The sequence below is a fragment of the Engraulis encrasicolus genome, chromosome 21 (assembly GCF_034702125.1).
Source record: "Engraulis encrasicolus isolate BLACKSEA-1 chromosome 21, IST_EnEncr_1.0, whole genome shotgun sequence".
Classification (NCBI taxonomy): domain Eukaryota; kingdom Metazoa; phylum Chordata; class Actinopteri; order Clupeiformes; family Engraulidae; genus Engraulis; species Engraulis encrasicolus.
Window position 1 is genome coordinate 6,615,147 of NC_085877.1, and position 19,305 is coordinate 6,634,451.

General features: G+C 42.1%; 2 protein-coding genes across 6 annotated transcripts; both read left to right on the forward strand.

The window, feature by feature from the left end:
* The first annotated feature begins 330 nt into the window (after positions 1 to 330).
* Positions 331 to 6,454, forward strand: ovol1a (ovo-like zinc finger 1a). Its single transcript, XM_063186972.1, has 4 exons — positions 331 to 813; positions 3,797 to 4,041; positions 4,509 to 4,788; positions 5,051 to 6,454. Exons 1-4 carry the CDS (start codon positions 714 to 716, stop codon positions 5,401 to 5,403), a joined length of 978 nt encoding a protein of 325 aa, XP_063043042.1. The 5' UTR covers positions 331 to 713; the 3' UTR covers positions 5,404 to 6,454.
* Positions 6,455 to 8,604: 2,150 nt separating this feature from the next.
* On the forward strand, positions 8,605 to 19,302 carry mus81 (MUS81 structure-specific endonuclease subunit). Of its 5 annotated transcripts, none has more exons than XM_063186974.1 (18): positions 8,605 to 8,703; positions 9,076 to 9,235; positions 9,392 to 9,521; positions 9,753 to 9,883; positions 10,279 to 10,401; positions 11,037 to 11,117; positions 11,738 to 11,826; positions 12,191 to 12,406; positions 12,884 to 12,979; positions 13,392 to 13,553; positions 13,814 to 13,944; positions 14,896 to 15,008; positions 15,234 to 15,353; positions 16,039 to 16,134; positions 16,759 to 16,875; positions 18,010 to 18,113; positions 18,408 to 18,491; positions 19,105 to 19,302. In XM_063186974.1, exons 2-18 carry the CDS (start codon positions 9,098 to 9,100, stop codon positions 19,169 to 19,171), a joined length of 1,998 nt encoding a protein of 665 aa, XP_063043044.1. In that variant the 5' UTR covers positions 8,605 to 8,703; positions 9,076 to 9,097; the 3' UTR covers positions 19,172 to 19,302. The 5 variants fall into 5 exon arrangements, with proteins under 5 accessions (XP_063043044.1, XP_063043043.1, XP_063043045.1 ...); XM_063186973.1 differs by having other exon boundaries at positions 8,666 to 8,822; XM_063186975.1 differs by having other exon boundaries at positions 8,666 to 8,822; positions 13,395 to 13,553.
* The last annotated feature ends 3 nt before the right edge of the window (positions 19,303 to 19,305 follow it).

Consider the following 19,305-nt stretch of genomic DNA (forward strand, 5'->3'; position numbering starts at 1 on the left):
GCCATACCATGAAGTATCCAAATAAGGCCTGACAATAGGCAATGGCGACCCCACACTGGCTGCTGCTCAAACACTGGCCTAATTCGAAAAGCTACAATGTTTATGTCAGACCAAATACACGACAATAAATGTAAATACAATATGGTTAAAACGTTTCTAGTATTATTCTAAACGTTATTCAAGTCGACGCAGAGTGGGGAAGACGGGAAAGGAAAGAAAAGAAAACCGGTTGAACAGGTAAGGCGTAGAGCAGCCTGGATCAGGTTTGTTGTCACCGTTATTTCCAGACGCATGCGCGCTGCTACCTGTTTCCTGCTAAAATGACTACCTGCGTTTAGGACAACCTTTGAATTCGTCGAGTCTTCGGCTGTATATGACACAGATTTTTTATCCAGTATCCGATCATACCTTCGTTGATATTTCAAGCACATTGGCCTACCGGAGTTTACCTGTGCCCACCTTTACACATCCCCAAGCTTAGGAGGAAGCGAAGTCGAAAGAGGCAGAACTGGAAAACAGCGAAATAGTGGGAGAGTACCTGCGTACTAGGTAGCCTATAACTTTGAAGAAAGCGGAAAGCGGATTCGTCGAGTAGGGAAACAGTTATGCACTCCTAGAATTGTGCGTGGCCACCTTGCTTTTGATATAAAGATCCTTCCTGTGCCGACTCGATAGAACGTTTCTGAAAGATAGCGGGCAGCCAAAAGTAGACCATGCCTCGAGCCTTCCTTGTGAAAAAGGCAAGTATTTCTCCAGGTAAACGGAACTGGAGCGAAGTGGCCGACCATGAGAGAGGAGACATCTATATTCCAGGTGAGACCCCTTACGGTGACCGTAACTTTTCTTTGCTGGAGTGTTTTACGCATAACGGTTGTAAAGAATTTAAATAACCAAAAGTAGTTTCCCTGTCCTGGGTCCTTCGTTTCAGGATGAAATTGCATTTTATGTGTGGAATTTAACGAATCGGTTCAAGCTAATTCGCTGTCTCAACAAAGTTAACTTTAAAAGTGCTGCTGTACCCTCGCTCATTTTATGTTGCGTTTGACACATTGCTTTCCTTTTATGATTTCAACTTTGACGTGTATCTTAGATTGTGTTATGAAACACTGAAGCTGTTTCCAATCTTAAAGTTGACCTTCAGACCCTGCTTCCTTATAACTTGAAACCCGTTGGTTGCAAAATTGAAGCCCCAATTAGGCTGGTCTAACCTAAAGCATAACTTGTTACCATACATATTTATTTATGAGGAATAATGCACAGCTTTTTCCCCCCCAAATCTGTCTTAATGTTGGCTGATAATATTTCACCGAAATACGGTAGGGAAAATGGGGGTATTAGAAAGTTGACTATGACTATGAGAAAGCTGAAGTGCCCCAAAAGTAGCGTTATTTATCCTATAGGCTATGTTCACAACTATGAAATCTAAAATGACACGAAGTAGGCTATCGTTGTTTGATGACGCGCATGGTCACCTAACGGAATACTTGCCTTCCTCAACTGATCACTTGTTCAAAACATCGAAGTGCTTTTTATTATTAGGCTGGTGAGCTCATATATGCCAGTTGGGGCATATGTAGCCTGGTATTTCTGTGGGTTCGATTGCAGTTAAATGCGAATAGTCATTTTGCTCACAGGTTTCATGAGTTCGTAGGCTATAACAGGCCTTTTTAGGTAGCCTGGATTATTGCGCCATGAAACGTGCATTATCCAATCACCACTATTGCTTTGCAATGTCCATATAAAGTATGAAAAGGTGATTATTGTCATAATGGTTGTTCCATATAATTTAAGCAAGTGTGTGCTGTGCAGCCTATAAACCTATGTGTATTATTTTGTTTGGTGAAAGAAAATGTGGAGGCAGGGGGTGTTTTAAAATGCCACTGATTACAGACGTTATTATCTACTCAATTAGGCCCGGCTATGTTATTATCATGTAAATGTTTTCACAGTGTTTGAGTTTGGAATAAACGAAACCGGGGTAGAGTATATAGCCTAAACTAATCTCCGGGTTCGCGCTTGACTCAGCTTGGTTAATGTTTAGTGTAGGAAATAACGGACTCTACTGCTTTGGCTCTCCTTCCCGCTACACCTTTAGTAAACAGGGCACGGCCCGGTGGTGTGCAAACTCCCCAGTGCTTCTTGCTTTTTTCCTCTTGTTCACCGAATTACGCATCAAAATGGGCAAATAGACTATTAAATCGTATTTCAATGCACGTGTGTTCGATTGCACAGAGCGAAATTGACTTGCTTTTCTTGGTTGTGATCATTAGACGGTGCGTAAAAAAGAGAGGACAAATGTAACCTTCAGAATTATTTTAGGAGTGCGCGTTAATTTAAAATTTTCAGTGGCAAATAGCCCAAGTGGTAGGGCCTTACATGTTGTTGAAATTCGAAAGTGATCCAGAACACATATTTGTAAAAGTAAGTCAGAACATTGTTCTCTAATGGTTACTTAATTTTAAATAATATAATCCTATTGACAACGTATTTTGTGGATACAGTAGATGTAGGCCTATATGGACTAAATTAATGTCTCCAGAACCAAATCCCTGGCCAAACCCTGCCCCGTTTACAACCTCTATTGTCCGACTGTGAGAGAGCACAGTCCAGGTGTAGATAAAGGGAGGGGAGAGCAAACAGCTAACGTTACAGATTAGAGCGCACTGAGGGCAGACCTATAGCCTATCAAGCAACTCTCGGGTTGGAATGCTTGATGGTTAGTTGAAAATAACTACCATCCGTTGTTTTTGTGTAGATCTGCTATACATAATGGTCTTGCCCGCTACACCGATCGATTGCTGTCGCCACGCCCCGCTGGGATCAGTCCCCTCACCTCTGCAAAGGTGGGCGCGCGCAGGCACGAACTTGTATCAAAGGGCGTAGTCCGCCATTTACTGAAGTCAGATGCCTCGGATCGACTCGGGCCTAACGGTAATGCACAGACCCATTGGCCCATCCCAGCAGTGTTGAGTAAACCGATACCCAATTTATTTGTTAGTCCTTTCACCGTTAACCCAATGCGTTTTACTGAGAAAATCCAACTGTGACAGCTTACAAACCCCACGCGCTGTTCAGATGATTTCTAGACATTTCTAGGCCTACATCAAAATTTCTAGGTGATTGTTATACCACCACCATTAAACATGGATAAATACCTAAATGGCAGTTGCACCTATCATATGTAAGTATGAGTGAGCTTTAGTGCGTAAAAAAGCAAAACCAACCAGTGGCTCAAGCCTGACTGGTCAGACTGGTAGCGCTGTAACCAGAGTGTCTATCTCTGGAAAAAGACAAAGCTGTTACAGACGGCACATAATAACACGCCTACCTTTCAAGGGTTTTAAAAAGCATGAACCTACGCACGAAGGCGCGCACACACGGAAACACAATAGCTATAGCCTACAGTTGTCCTCAAAGCACAGTCTGCTTCAGTTCTGTTAACAGCTTTCTATTTGCTCCCTGAAAAATAATGGCTTCTGTTTTGGTGTCTCTTTAATGTTTGATGTTTAATCTCTGGTTGCTGATATGTATAATGTCCTGAACAGTTCTGTAATGTCCATTGATTTCAAATATCAGAGATATATCATGATATACAGGAGTGGATGAATTAGTCCATCTCTTTTTTCATAGCCACACTGTTGCCTTAAATGTCTGTCATAAATGATATTTTATCTAATGCTACCATTATCTAAAATAGTCAATATTGTCATTGCATACGCAAGTCACATTACTCTCTGTATTAATTAAGCCACCTGTTAAACAATCTTGTCTGCCTTGTGTCTTTGCCACTTCACAGCATCTACGGCACCTCCTTTGTTTTCCGAGGAGACCGAGGCCAGTCCTGCTGAGTCTGCCTTGTGCCTCGCCATACAAAAGGATCATATCCTGAAAACCCAAACCCAGATCCTCACACGTGAATACCATCCCCTGGTTGCTAGAGCGGAACTGCCCTCCTCAACTGTTCTGGGGCGAGCCTCCAGCCCTGAGCCGGAAACCAGCAAAAAGACAGCCAGTAGCAGTTACATTCGCTCTAAAATTAAGGTGAGTTCAGTTTTACTGTCATACTTACTAAATGCAGTAAATATACACTGTATGTGCTGTAGTTACTATACCACCTGCAGAAAGTTCCTCCAGAATTTTCCTATCACAACTCTATCTCTTGTGATGCCGAGTTTAATTGTTTCCCCACATTTTTAAATAGCCTTGGATGAAAGTGTCAGCCACATGTAATGTCACATATATTACTAGTTCGATCTTGAATTTATAAATAGCATTTGAGAGATTTATTGTCATTATCGGAAAATGTCTGAGAATTTGTGGATGGTGCAACAGCGTCAACCACATAATTATCTGTGCCTCAACCATGGTCTGTTTCTGCAGAGTGACATTCTTTCTCGGCATTGGCCTCGGATGAAGATGTCTGCTAAATGTCACACATACTGCTAGCTCAATCGAGAAAAAGCATGTACCTGTGTCTGAACCTTTTGTCTGTTTCGGTTTCTAAACAGGTGACTACAGGCAAGCTTCCTGATGAGCCAGTACCCCAGCCCAGCATAGAGCCCGTCATCTCAACTACCTCCTCGGTTGCAGTCAGCACTGTTACAAACTCGGGTACCACAGCACAGCCCAACTATGTGTGCCAAGTGTGCCAGAAGACCTTCCAATACCAGCGGATGCTCAACAGACACCTGAAGTGCCACAACGACACCAAGAGACACCTGTGCACGTTCTGTGGGAAGGGATTCAATGATACCTTCGATCTCAAGAGACACGTCCGAACTCACACAGGTACGTTACCCAAAGCCTTTTTCTGATGCTGTTTCTGTTTTTAAGTGAAGTTCTCAAACAGTATCCATTCCAAAAGCATCTTCCTGCTCAATGAATATGTGGTAGGCTAAATAATACTTGATTCTAACCTACACTGTTGGTGACCTCCAATGCACTTGTCTGCTGGAAGTCTGCAAAAGTTGTAATCTCTTTTTAAATGTACTTCATTGCCATCTCATAAACCTAAACCTATATCCACACACCTGTCTCTGGTGTCCCACAGGTGTTCGGCCGTACAAGTGTAACCTGTGCGAGAAGGCCTTCACTCAGCGCTGCTCGCTGGAGTCGCACATGAAGAAGATCCACGGCGTCACCCAGCAGTACGCCTATAAGGAGCGCCGTAGCAAGCTGTACGTGTGCGAGGAGTGTGGCCACACCGCCCCCTCACAAGATGCCCTGATCACCCACCTGCACACGCAGCATCCCAACAGCACGTTCCTCCGCAACAAGGTGGCACGGAGGATGGCCAGTTCCGCAGGACGCTCCACAGACTCCCCCATGGCTGAAGAGACGTCCCTACCCGGGTCTCCGATGTCCGTCCACAGTGATGACACTACAGGGTCAGGCGACTGCTAGTCAGTTGTCATTTTTCTTCAAGGAAAGACGAGATAAAGGGCTTAACATACTGTAAAAAAGTCACGCGTGAAATCAACTTAAAAAGAAAAAGGAGGCTGTGGGCATATCCTTTGTTGTAGCTTTCTGTATTGGGATAACTTTCATAATTTTGTCATGAGCAATGTCACTGAATGTCATGAAGAAAGTGAAACCAATTTCAGAAAAAGACTTATTTTCTTTTAAACGTGAATCTACGTTTTACTTTTTGAAGTGTAAGTGGATTGTAGGAGATCAGTCCTTATGTAGGCTAAATGAAGGAGTTGGGTAGGAGAGAAAGAGTAAAATGAAAGCTTTTCGTTTGTTTTGATGGACAAACAATCGACTGCTACTTTACATAATGATCATGCAAATGTTGAGATGCCAGTTTCTTAGAGATCTGTTCGGGATAGTGCTTGATTGTGCTTCTGTGTGCTGCCCTTAGAACCCAGGGTGGAATAAACAGAAATGACTATCTCTTCTAACCTAATAGTTTCTCTGCACCTGACGTAAAGCCACATAAAATAGGTTAAGTCCAACTATCAAATTACATTTTGTTACAGCGATACACTGTATATACATATATTTTTACGTTTTTTGCTAAGGGGGTTGTGTTTAAAGTGTGTTTCTGGTATGGCCACGGGGAATGTAATTTACAAATCTGTCTTTGATGTTCAAAATGGATTTTCTCATCATCTAATATATTCAGAGGTAAACTATATTGTATAAAGAGAGCTTTATATTTATCTTTATATATTTGTACATTTTTTTCCTGATTTGTATTGTGCTAGTAAGACCTGTTTATGATCGCCTTGCCCTCCCATTTTGACACTAACCACTTTCTAAAACTTCATATGATGCCCTTAATGGGCAAATGTTATGGGTTACTGCCACAACTGTTCCCATTAATTTGAATTCCTAAAGAATGTATGCCAGTGAACGAAAGTGCAGCTTGTTTACGCGTCTTCGCCAAAATATGAGGTTGTCAGAATCACTGTATTTTTTTGTATTATTAATAATGTCATTAAACAGATTATCCTAACGCCTTGTCTGACGATATTTTCTCTGATGTTTGTGGCAGTGATTGTGTGCGCGTAATGAAAAACGACGAGACCTAACCTATGCGCTGGATTCCAGGCCCTTGTTGGGTCTTGTCGGATTCCAAAATGAGCGCTCATCTCCTGAAGGGTTCCCGGGCCTTAACGGTAGGCCCACTTGGGCAACGCAATTCAAATAAACCATCATACAGTAGGGTAGCCTACCTTATCGACATAATTTCGTGGCGCAGACAGGTAGCGCAATTCTTTTTAATGAAATAGTTAACCTGGACGATTTGGCTGTAGCCAAATGTTCTGATGTCCCAGCATTGAAAAAAATAATAATGACACCAAATATAAACCATCGGGCCTCCTGAATCTAGTTGGTTAATGAGCTCCACGGATATGTTCTGCCAGGATCTTTACAGGCTACAACAACCTAATGTGCTTTTTGCCATTATCATTTTTTAACTGTTGGCTATTTGGTGTGTTTGTGTGTCCGATGGCAGAAATTATGACATTTCTGAATAATACCAACAAAGGTACGAATGCGACATGTTTACATATTGTGCTAACTTCACTTTGCTTTTGTGCCTATGCGTAAAAATAGTTTGTGGAATGGCTAGCCTATCGAGCCTCACGATGGCGCTGTTGGTTCACATTCTGCACATAGATTCAACCCAGCAAGACTGAGCTCTGTCTCGGACCACCAGTGGTCGGGGTCAGCTCTACGTTCCCACAGCCCATTGGTCTCACAGCTTCTTTTTGCTGCTCCATGTTCCCACATTTTTAAGAAATTATTAAAATATAGGCCCTGTGTTCCACAACTCCATGTTTCCACATTTCAGAGTAAACTCAGAGAACATGTCTTTCTCCCCGCCATAGGAAATAGGGCCTAAATTTGAATACATTCTTAGAAAAGTGGGAACATGGGCCAGCAGGTATAAGCTGTGGGACCAATGGCCTAAAAAGTAATGTTAAGGTCTTAGTGATCTGGGGCTAATGGGCTGTGGGACCAATGGGCTGTAGGAACATAGACCCGCTCCCCCAGTGGTCTCCGGACCACACTCTGAGAATCACTGATAAACTGTATAGTAGCCTAGGCTACACAGTAGTCTATTTTACAATATCTCAAGAAAAATGAATAGGCCCTATTACCCTCACATTTCTTCAGATATTTAGCTCATTTCTACATTTTCATGGGACAACAAAGAACAAATGGCACTTTGATCACGAAAAGAGGTCCATGTAGCTTAGCAGTGTAAATGTACTGTTCCCTTACTAAAAAAATACAGCCAAATATCTAAACCCTGACAACAAAAGTGAGTAGCCTAGGTGAAAATTCCCTACAATATTTTGTGTTGGTAGCCTATTCGGGCACTGACTGTAGGCCAAGTCTCCTGGGCATAGGCTACATTCTGAAAAAACTGTGAAAAGGATTAGTCGGTGCAAATGTAATGTTTTTTTTTCTTTGTTTAATTGTTTTTATAGTGAACAATACATTTACACTGTTATACAGTGTTGGGCAGTAATACATTTCATTACTGTAGCTAATGCATTACTTTTTTTGCTGTAATGCAGTAGGCTAATGTAAGGCATTACAGGGCAAAAATCTGTAATATTTATCCTACTTAGTTGCAATGCTAAATAACTTAAGTTAATGCATTACAATGACCTGGATTTTAGTGGTAGGCCTATTTATTCACTGTGGTGGGTCAGAAAGAAGCTATTCCCAATCCTGGTAGTTTTTAGTCTGCATGCTGGCAAAAACACCACCTGGATGGGAGGTGAAAAGCCAGGCCTCATGAACTTGGTTTACACTGTAATAAATTACCAGATCCGTATTTAGGGCTACAGTTATTTTGGCGAAAGTGACTAAAGTAATGCAAAAGTAGTGTAATGCCTTACATTTTAAATAGGCCTATAGGCTTGTAGTGTAAGGGATTATTTTGAAAAGACAGTAGGCCTAACATGTAATCAGTAATGCATTACCGTTTTTGAGAAACTTGCCCAACACAGCTGGTATACAGGTAGGCCTACACGTTGTACACTGACTACATTTCATTGCCAACGTGTAATTTCTGTGCGTCCCATGAAGAAGGAAAAAAAAAAGGGGGGGGGGGGGGGCTGTGTTGTTGTGTTGTGTACTCCGGGGCACACGGTGGCAGTAGCGCTTTACAAAAGTTGAAGGTCAACAGGCATAATAGCAAAACAACTCCAGCGCGAGTCTGTGGATCTGCTTGAAGCCGTATGAGGCATTTCGTGCAAACTGTACAGTTTTCAACAATAACTACTACACAGTTAATAGCCAGTATATTGGTTTACCTGCAAAGTGCTTAGCCGACTCAGCAGCTTGAAACGTGTTTGGTATTTATTTTATCGCATGCTTATTTCAAATACTCACCCAGACAATTAGCCTTAGCTTGTTGTTAAACTACCAACAACTTCGTACTCTTGACAGCTGTTTTTTTGTTGTTGTCCCCATTCAGTAGCTAGCAAGTCAATTGCAAGATTGTGGTCTATTCTGATATGAATGTGTGTGTGTGTGTGTGTGTACATGTCTTGCTGGTGCAGAAGGTCAACATTGAATGACGTTTATGTATTTTCCAACGCTTCATAGTGGGTCCTATGTGTAGAGAGGGATGCCTCCTGAAGCTGTGCGCCTGGGTCGGAAACGCACCTTGCCCTCCTGCCCAAATCCCCTGTTCCTTCAGTGGTTGACAGAGCTTCGTGACCAGGCGGTGGAGAAAGGCAAAAACAGTCATTTCGTGTATCAGAAGGTGAGGAAAGTGATGGTTTGTAATGGCCAGATAATTATAACTAAATTATATTATAACTAGTTTGGGTTTGACACCATTCCACACAAACACCTAGCCTTTTAGGTCATGTACATCACGACCATGAACTTGTGCAAACCAACTTGATTTACTACTCAGGCTATACATTCCTTGAAGAAGTATCCCCTCCCACTGATGAGTGGAAAAGAAGCAAATATACTGCAAAATTTTGGGCCTGGGATTTGCAAGATTTTGGATAAACGGTTAGAGCAATATTATCAAGATAATGGTGAGTAACGAGGCTCACTACTCACTACCCCAAACACATTTTATCCTACTTGGTGAGAACATCCTACTTGCCAGCACTCGAATTGAAAGCATTGACACTGTATCATGTAATTTTCCATCCAACAAACTCTATAATTCATCATGTTAAGAAAGGAGACACACTTGGCTCTTACAGCACAGGGTCAGGTACCCCAGTGATTGACTAAATCTGCTCTCTGAAACACCCACCCAGGTCCAGATGCACCCATACACTCCCTGCCCAGTGGAGTAAAACACTATGTTCCAGACAGCAACAACTTGGAGTCCTCAAAAGCCTCCACAAGCGCAAAAGAACTTTCTGGAAGTAGTGGTGGGCAGAATAAGGTAGGCATGATATCCAAATGTGTCGCTTCTTAAAGATGAAGAAAAAGTAGAACATGTGATGGTGTCACAACCGTATCTGCTGCCTCGGTTTTCATTGAAGTAATTGAAAGGAAATAAAAATAACTACAACGAAGGTCTAGTTTTTGGAGTTTCCACACTGTGCCCTCAGTGGAGTATTTCAATTAATTAGTTGATTGCTCTGATGAAGACCTAGTGTCCAAGCATTTGGAAGCGGGGAGGGGACAGTACAGTACAGGACAGTACAGTACAGTGAAGATGGTGACAGGAGATGAGTGGGAGAGAGAGACGGCGAAGGCTCAGCAAATGACCCGGACTGGAACTGAATTTAGGATTTAGCTGACTGTTCCTTCTACCTTCTGCCATTTATTTTTCAGAGTCGACCAAAGAAAGCAGCAGAACCCAAGAAGGCCAGGGGTGGGCCTAAGAAAAGAAACTACGTTCCTCAGAAGGGATCTGGGGGCTATGCAGTGCTGCTAACACTGTACAGGCATTCCCAGGTAAACACCTGCACCTACAGTACATCTACCGGACATATATCCAGAAACTCCAGAAATGTCCATCACAATTCATTACACCATACAGTGCTTTTTTCACACCTCAAAATGGGAACGGATGTGTTGGATGTTACTTAACAGTGTAGGCTTGGTGTGGAAATGGGTGGCGACAAATTGTCCAGGGTTAATACTTTCACGTTATATTTTTTTGTGTAGTGATGGGGACACTTAAAGTGGTACGGACATAATCTCACAAGTGGTATGGTCCCCAGAAACTACGCCCGTGGATGTACCCAGATGATTATGAAGATTTCCAGCTCAAAAAAATGCTCAAAACCCGCCTGGAAGCACTAAATCCCGCCCAATTGGAACTAAATTCTAATGATTTCTATGGCCAAATGGCCTTTTTTACCCTTTTCTACCTCCAGACGGTCACCCTTAGCCCAATTGGACGGGAAACCACCTAATCTGGCAACACTGCCGGCATACTGCCCATTACACGTGCCTTTATTGCTCGGAACGTGTTGGCCGTTCAGACCTTCTTTATGTGAGTTCACCAGCCACCTGCAGCAGGAAACACTGGGCTGGAGTGGGTTGACTGCTGTGTCTAATGATGACTCTGGTTTTGTGTTCTTCAGGTGCCAGGCAATAATGGCTTCATGTTCAAGAATGAGCTGATGGTCGATGCTCAGCCTCTATGCCTCAAATCATTCACAGTGGTGAGTTGCCAAGGCAGACTGGTTATATCATCTTGTGGACTGCGCCTAGATGTCTTTATCATCTAAATTTTGCAACATAATATTTGTATACTGCTCTACTGTAAGTCGCTTTGGTCAAAGGCGTCTGCTAAATGTAATGTAATGGAATGGAATAAGTCAGGGTGCTACATTTACATTTTACAATAGGTAATATCAAGTAACCACAGCGTGTCTGTCACCAGAGAATAAAGTTGAACTATAAAATGCATACAATGGGCATACACAATATAAAATGTCCCAAATGGCAGCCATCTCCCCATCAGCTTGCTGCCTAATTGCATCTCTCGGTAGACAATATGCCATGATCAAGGGGGTTGTAGTGTGGCAAATTTAATTGGAGAAACAGTTTTTTGCTTGCAAAGTTGGATATAGCTAACCTGATGCACTTGGTGAATTCATTTCACTGTGGAAACAAGTTGTTGATGTGAAATGATATTGAGCGGGGGGCACTAGGTGGCAACAGCCAAGCTAGGATTAAGCATATTTGACGTGAAAATTTGTAACCTGTTTTGAGTCAAACTACTGCTATAAAACAGGTGTGCTCATTACTTCCTTTCTCTCTGGTCCGTATCTGTGTTCAGCCTGACCTAGGCTCCAAATACACAGCCTGGTCGTCAGTGTCCACACTCACCAAGAGGGAGCTGGTGCTGAAGACTCACAGTCCAGCCAGGTACAGCAGAACACAATGTTATCAATCATGTTAGGAATCTTTTAAAAGTAGTAATTATTAACATCAATGCCAATTAACATCAAATGAAAATACACGATTGAAATGTGAATATTATGGAGCTGGGCTTTTTATTTGAATTACGCAAACACCAGACCTGTGTTTAGTAGCTTTTTCTATGTGTACATTGTCAGACAATTTATCCATATTTTGTATTTAGCAAGACAAATGGTGCTGTGCTTGTAATGACTTTGCTGTATGTTGTCCATGTGGTTGTGTAATAATGCTGTCTCTTGATCAGTTAATATTAAATCACCCTCGTATGTGCTCTACTTTGGTGTCTCCACTCTTGTCCTCCTGGTTTCAGGTACTGTCTGACGGAGCTTGGCCAGACCGTTGCCGAGCAACTGGAGTCAGAGGAGCGAGAAGAGGTGAATGAGGAGGAGGAGGAGGAGGAGGAGGAGGAGAACGAAGCTGGAAAAGCAGTGAATCATCCAGAGATGGTCGACTTGACCCAGGATGATCGTGACAATGCCAGTGATCATGATGATGATGCTAATGATGAAAGACAGAAGGCAGCGGGGTAAGAGATTACTTGGAGATCATGTGGAAGCCTCTTGGTAAGAATTCAAGTATTTAAGGTGAAAATAAGAGTGTGCATGTAAGAGTACAACAGGTAAATTACTAAGTTTACAGCCGGTACATTACAAATGTCAGTAATTATATCCAGTGTAGGAGAAAGAAAGAATCTGCACACTGCTTGCAAAAGACTTACGGTAATTTATTTGGAGCAATGTTTCGATCATAGGTCTTCTTCAGGCATCTTCATAATTATATCCAGACAATCAGCCATGGGCAGTCATGGATAAGTGGTTAGGGCGTCAAGACTTGTAGCCCAAAGGTTGCCGGTTCGACTCCCGACCTACCAGGTTGGTGGGGGGGGTAATTAATCTGTGCTCTCCCCCATCCTCCTCCATGACTGAGGTACCTTGAGCATGGGTACCGTCCCGCCGCACTGCTCCCTTTCGGGACAATAATGACAATTGACATGACTTGACAGTTTTGTAGACCTGACCCAGGATGATAATGACGATGACAGTGATTATGAGGATGATGAGGATAAAGATGGCAATGACAAGGACCAGGAAGGGGGCAGGTGAGAAATAGTTTATAATAACTAGGAAGTGGAATTTGGGGAATTAAAGATGAACATTTCTATTACCATTTCTGACTATTTTACTTCTAATGGAGTCATGTTACTGTCATTAAGGAAGCATGTTGAGTTGTTTTTATTACAACATCATGACTAGAATTGACAGCTTTGTTTGAAATGTGTACTTTGCATTTAATTACATTTTAGAATTTAATTGCAGTACCATAACCTTGTATAAACCCTTGCTCATAGCCTGATTTTGATGTGGCAAACCTGGCAAGTTATCTGCCACAGGATAAACTACTAGTAGTACAGTAGTAGTAGCAGTAGTGGTGGTAGTAGTAGTTGTAGTAGTAGCAGCATTAGTAGTAGTAAAGGCTAATTCTCTGTGTAATTTTCTATATTTCCAATTCAGCAGTGCCTTGGCAACAAGACCCCCACCTGTGATATGTGTGAATGAGGAAGTGGATGATTGGAATGAGCTCCAGGCTTCAGAACAGGAAGCCGCGGCGAGTGGGATTCTCCTGCCAGGCTGCTACGACATCGTCCTCTGCGTCGACTTCATTGAGACAACAGGGTGAGGGTGATGTTTGACTGAACACAAGGAAGTAACATGTAAATGGGCTACTTCATTAACTTAGATACTCTAATCTATTGTGTGTACACTTGGAAAACACAAGGGGTGTTGACCGTGTCTCTGAATTTTCACTAATGAAGTGAAAACATTCCCAAAAAAATATGCAGAAACTGTAACCAGTAATTAAGTCATCTCTAAAAATGTCTATAACACCTATGAATAACCATCTTTTGAATTGCATTCATTAATATTTCTTGCAGGGGCAACACTGTGAGAAAACAGGAGCTTGTCACAGAACTCCAGAAGAATAGAGTGACGTTTGACATCAGGAAGCTGAATGTTGGGGACTTTCTCTGGATTGCTCGTGAGCGAACAGTGGATTCTGATGCAGGTATCTCACTTGTTCATAGTTGGTTACACTACTCCTTAGCATCTCAGACTACAGTATGCAACAAGTGTAAATAGAGTCAACAAAATAAGTTGAATTTCACTAGAACTGGCACAATGGACAACGTAGATCCTTACATTTTCTTTTAACCCATTGATGCTGATACGCTGCATTGACCTAGCCACCTAGAGCCACATAGACGCATCATTCTGGCTCATGAGATTTTAATACATTTTTTAAAGGGACACTGTGCAGGAAATAGTCAAAAAGGTACTGCAACTGTGCTGCTTATTGATATTGGGCTGCCTATTGCCAAATTTGATCTTTACATGAAAGTTTACAAATATTTTCTAGTATGGACCAAGTACAGTCATTTTTGCAGCTAAAAATGGCTATTTTTGGAAATTCAAAATGGCGGACCATGGAGAAGATCCCTTACCTGACTCTTGCTATCTGGGGTAGTGAGGCATGGGAACGCCCCCCCGTGACGTAGCCGAACGCAGCCAGATGATGTAAATCAGGTTAGAAGATCCCCCTTTTCATGTATGAAAAGTGCAATTTTTCCAGTCATAATGAATACTTAGAATTTGATGCTGGTGTTAAGTATTCATGAAAAAGGTAACATTAGTGAATGGGCATCATGAATTCTGGAAATAAACAACTAAAAATCACACACAGTGTCCCTTTAAATTAAAATGTTGGCATGTTAGAGCTGAATGAACATATTCTAATGCAAAAGGAGGGTCTTGGCTTTTAAATGCTTTTTCATTTCATGTGTTAATGTGCTTCGGAGGCTGAGATATTTAGGCTTTTATAGGCTTAGGGCACCTTTTCCCAAAAAGGGCTTGAGGATTCAGCAGGTGTTTTTTGAAGGTGCCTTAGGCTAAAATGGGTTAAGGAAAGCAGAGGTGCCTAAACAGGAAGTCCTTTTTTTATTCATAAACGTTTTTACAGGACAAGCACGACCGCCAGCTGTCAGAGAACTGGTTCTGGATTACATTGTGGAGAGGAAACGGATGGATGACCTCTGTGGAAGTATTATAGATGGACGCTTTCGTGAGCAAAAGGTTACATTTCAATGTAGATTTAAATGTTAGTAAATGTATGAGGCGGCACTTTTTCCCTATGCTGTTTTCAAGTCAACAGAGTAGTGTAATAGCAGTATCTGTGCCTGGTATCGCAAGTGTTTGACAAGTACGAGTATGAGTATAATGAGAAACGTATCAGTATCGGTGCATCCCCACCGAAGATGCGTAAGACACTATTGTTTTTCAATGTTGCCTCCTCCACAGTTTCGTCTCAAGAGGTGTGGTCTGCACAAGCCAATCTACCTGGTGGAGGAACACGGATCTGCTGCCGCCCACCTGAGTTTACCAGAGAGCACCTTGCAGCAGGCCATCGTTAATACTCAGGTGGGACACTTCCATACAGCAATACAATACAGAGTAGCCCACATGATTAAACCTGATTCAGAAACTTAACGTGTTTACATGACAGCCATGTTTGGGCCGGGGTGTGCTACCAGGTTACAAAATGTATAGAAGACCTTAGTGATCTGTGATTTCATGATACATCTGTGTTGCATGAAGTCAACCAGCCTCATTTGTCAGCTGCCACACTTCCTTCTGATTTGTCATGTTGACTATATTGTCCTAGCCTGGCAAGCCAGACTACAACATGGAAACATTAAAACGTGGAATCACTCCATTCAGCTGAGGGCTGTGGCTGGGGGACCTCACTGGTGTCATTGTGGTTGAAATTGCCCCAAAAATGCTACAACCAATCAAATGGCCGTTTTTCATTAGCCGTAGCCATTTTGCTGTTTTCACCGTCCTGACAAAGACTGCCTTAGCGATTCAAATAGAGTAGAGAGTCTTGCATTGTGATTGGTGGGCCCAGGCTGGTGCCTTTTTTTGTTGGAAAGCTTGCAAAAAGACCTGGGGTAGACCAACTCACCAGGCAACAATATTTTGGCCACTAGCATAGGTGGCTTTATCTAATTTTCTAGGCCAATATTGCCCTCCTTCTAATAGATTACTTATTAGTTCGTTATTATCGACAGTAGAAGACGTAATACACAATTAATGTGTTTGGCAGGTGGTGGATGGCTTCTTTGTAAAGAGGGTGCAGGATGTGAAGGAATCTGCTGCGTACCTCACCATGATGACCAGGTACCTACAGAAGCTCTACCAGGTGAGTTTACCGGAGCTGTTTTAACAAAATGAAGTGCAGATTATTGTTCCCTTTTCAGCGGCCTATTTGAAAAAGTGGGGCTCCAAAAAGTAAAAGCAAGCGTCCCAGAACAACAACACCGTACCATTACACCTGTGAGCCAGGTTCGATTCCGGCCCGTGGCCCTTTGCCGATCCTTACCCCCTCTCTCTTTCTCCCACTTGGTTCCTGTCATAGCCTCAAACTGTCCTATCTCAAATAAAGGCATAAAAGCCCAAAAATATCTTTGAATGATGTCCTGCACTTTTTCTTTCTTTTTTTAATCAGGCCATATGCAATTGCTAATTTTCGGTTGGTTGAAGTCATGTATTTTTATCTACTGTAATTGTGGCTTTTTTTTACAATTGTAAAGCACATTGATATATTTTAAAGTCATGCTTGACATTATCAATGACATTCATGCACTCGTTTTAATTGATATCTTGCCATGATGCGTTGTCTTAGACCTTAATAATTTTCAGAGTTTAAATTAATTGAATCAAATAAAATATTGGTATTTATCATACATGATCATAACTGTGTTCAGTTTGCCACAAATCTCTGACCTGGCCCTTCCCCTGTGCTACTGCTTTTCCCTCTCCACAGAACCGAACACTACACTGTCGTTCCAGAGAGCTGGAGGGGGACGGCCCCAAGGGGGACAATGTCTCCTGCTCTCTGATCTCCTTCACCGAGTTCAACCATGGTGCTGTCAAAAGCAAGGTAAAGCTCCTCAGAGGCTTGTAGTAGGAGGTAGGGCTGCACAATTAATCGAAAAAAAAAATCAAAATCGTGATAACATAGTGAAATCGAACTCATGATTTTAATCGTGATTTAATCGTGGCAATAGTGACCTACTTTTGAGAGCGTCCTTGAAGCCAGAACATACTGACAGGCTGGTGTTTCTGGCCTGAAATCTGTCCACTTACGTTTCATGCTATTGCCTTTACATAATTATTACAATTAACTTTATTTTGCTCATCCCGTATGTAATTCATTCTTGGTTATATTTAATCTTGCTATAATTTTCAAAAAAACGAGCAAAAATCAATAATCGTGATTAATAATCGTGATTATGATTTTGACCAAAATAATCGTGATTATGATTTTTTCCATAATCGTGCAGCCCTAGTAGGAGGCATGTAGTAATGGCAGCCATGGCCTAATGGGAGATGGGCTTTAGATCAGAGGGTTGCCAGTTCGAATCCCACCCTTTCACACCCTACCCATACATGGCTGAAGTGCCCTTGAGCAAGGCCCCTTAACGCACATTGCTCCGGGGACTGTAAACCAACAACAAAAAAATGTTAGTCGCTTTGAATAAAAGCGTCAGGAAAGTGTAATGTTACATAAAGTAGTAATAAACACAGCATTATCTTATTACATGGCATTATACTTAGCAGACACTGTTATCCAAAGTGACTTTCAGATATTACAGGGTATTGGTTATAGTCCCTGGAGCAGTGTGGGGATCTGTGCCTTGCTCAAGGGCACTTCAGCCATGGAGGGAGGAAGGGATTGGTAAGGGTGGGGATTGAACCTGCAACCCTGTGATCTACAGTCCAACTCCCTAACCATTACACCACGGCTGCCCCAGAGCAAACTACATTAAGAAGCTTCGGTGAAATCCCACATATTCCATGTGATCCATCTGAACTGTACCTGTGCATGTAATACTGATTAATTCAACAACTAGGTCTTCTGCCTGGCCTGGCCACTGCAACCCTCATACTGGCTGCCCCTGTACATATGTAATGGTTTGGGTTGGCAGGTGTAGGGGGAAGTCTGGTTTCTCATGGTTAGAATGGTGATCTTCAATATAATGGTAATTTTCAATCACTTCTCTTGTCTCATTAGTCTCAGACGGTGAGAGAGGTGTTTGCCCGCCAACTCATGCAGATAAGTGGTCTCTCTGGGGACAAAGCAGCTGCCATTTTGGAGCACTACAGCTGTGTGAACAGGTATGTATCCACACACACACACACACACACACACACACTCACTCACTCACTCACTCACTCACTCACTCACTCACTCACTCACTCACTCACTCACTCACTCACTCACTCACTCACGCACGCACGCACGCACGCACGCACTCACGCACGCACGCACGCACGCACGCACGCACACACACACACACACACCATAGTACCTCTGTTTATATTGCTTCTGTTATAACACGCTCACCTTGTGGGGATTTCTGTTTGTCCCTTGGCAAAGATGTTAACCTTCCATCTCCTTTTTTCCTCCAGCCTGATGGAAGCCTATGCCAGATGTAGCAGTGAAGCTGAGAAGGACAAACTTCTCTCGTCAATCAGATACGGAAAACTTAAAAGGTCCTACACACACACACACACACACACACACACACACACACACACATTGATTATTTCATTTGTGAAGACCAATATTTATTAAATAGCCACACACACCTTTTAATGTTGTCTGCCCTTATTGAATGCCTTGTTCCATCTATCATAAATGTCTTGTTGCACCCTAAGCTGTGTTAACTTGGCACATGTTCAACTCTGCTGACTCAGCTCTTGTTGGTGCAAGACAGTACTGTAGAATAAGCACTGAAGGGCTACCTGGATTCAGAAACCATAACGAGTACCGTACTACAATGTACTGTAAATAGCCACGACAATAAAGAAAGCATTTAATGAGAAGGTGTGTCCAAACTTTTGGCCTACTGTATACTGTATCATAACATACATACTATAAGCACCATAGATGGTAACATCATATTCTAAATCATCTGGTTCAAACTATTAATATCACATATGTATTTAATTAATGTAACCCCTCTGTCTATGGTAATAACAAATGTCTGGATCAAGTTCACCTTTACTCCGTTGAGTATAACCCTGAATTTATATACCAGGTGTTCTTCTCTAATCATTTCTTGTCTTTCATGTTTTTTTTGTTTTGTTTTTTTGTTTTTTACAGGAACCTGGGGCCATCGCTGAGCCATTCTGTTTACCAACTCTACTGTACCAAAGGTCCACTCTCTTAGTTGACAAGTGTTATTTTCTTGTTAAATGTCGTGATGCTGTATACAACTGTTCTGTTTGTTGATGTTCTGTTCTCTCATGTTGAGAGTTTTGTTATGAGAATTTAACTTTAATAAATCTATATGAAGCTCGGTAT

Bases quoted from the DNA above. Each gene is read 5' to 3' on its own strand.
- ovol1a (XM_063186972.1), top strand. From the start codon at position 714: ATGCCTCGAGCCTTCCTTGTGAAAAAGGCAAGTATTTCTCCAGGTAAA. The intron at 4,042-4,508 runs GTGAGTTCAGTT...GTTTCTAAACAG, and splicing joins ACATTCGCTCTAAAATTAAG to GTGACTACAGGCAAGCTTCC. The intron at 4,789-5,050 runs GTACGTTACCCA...GGTGTCCCACAG, and splicing joins ACACGTCCGAACTCACACAG to GTGTTCGGCCGTACAAGTGT.
- mus81 (XM_063186974.1), top strand. From the start codon at position 9,098: ATGCCTCCTGAAGCTGTGCGCCTGGGTCGGAAACGCACCTTGCCCTCC. The intron at 12,407-12,883 runs GTAAGAGATTAC...ATGACTTGACAG, and splicing joins GAAAGACAGAAGGCAGCGGG to TTTTGTAGACCTGACCCAGG. The intron at 18,492-19,104 runs GTCCTACACACA...TGTTTTTTACAG, and splicing joins AGATACGGAAAACTTAAAAG to GAACCTGGGGCCATCGCTGA.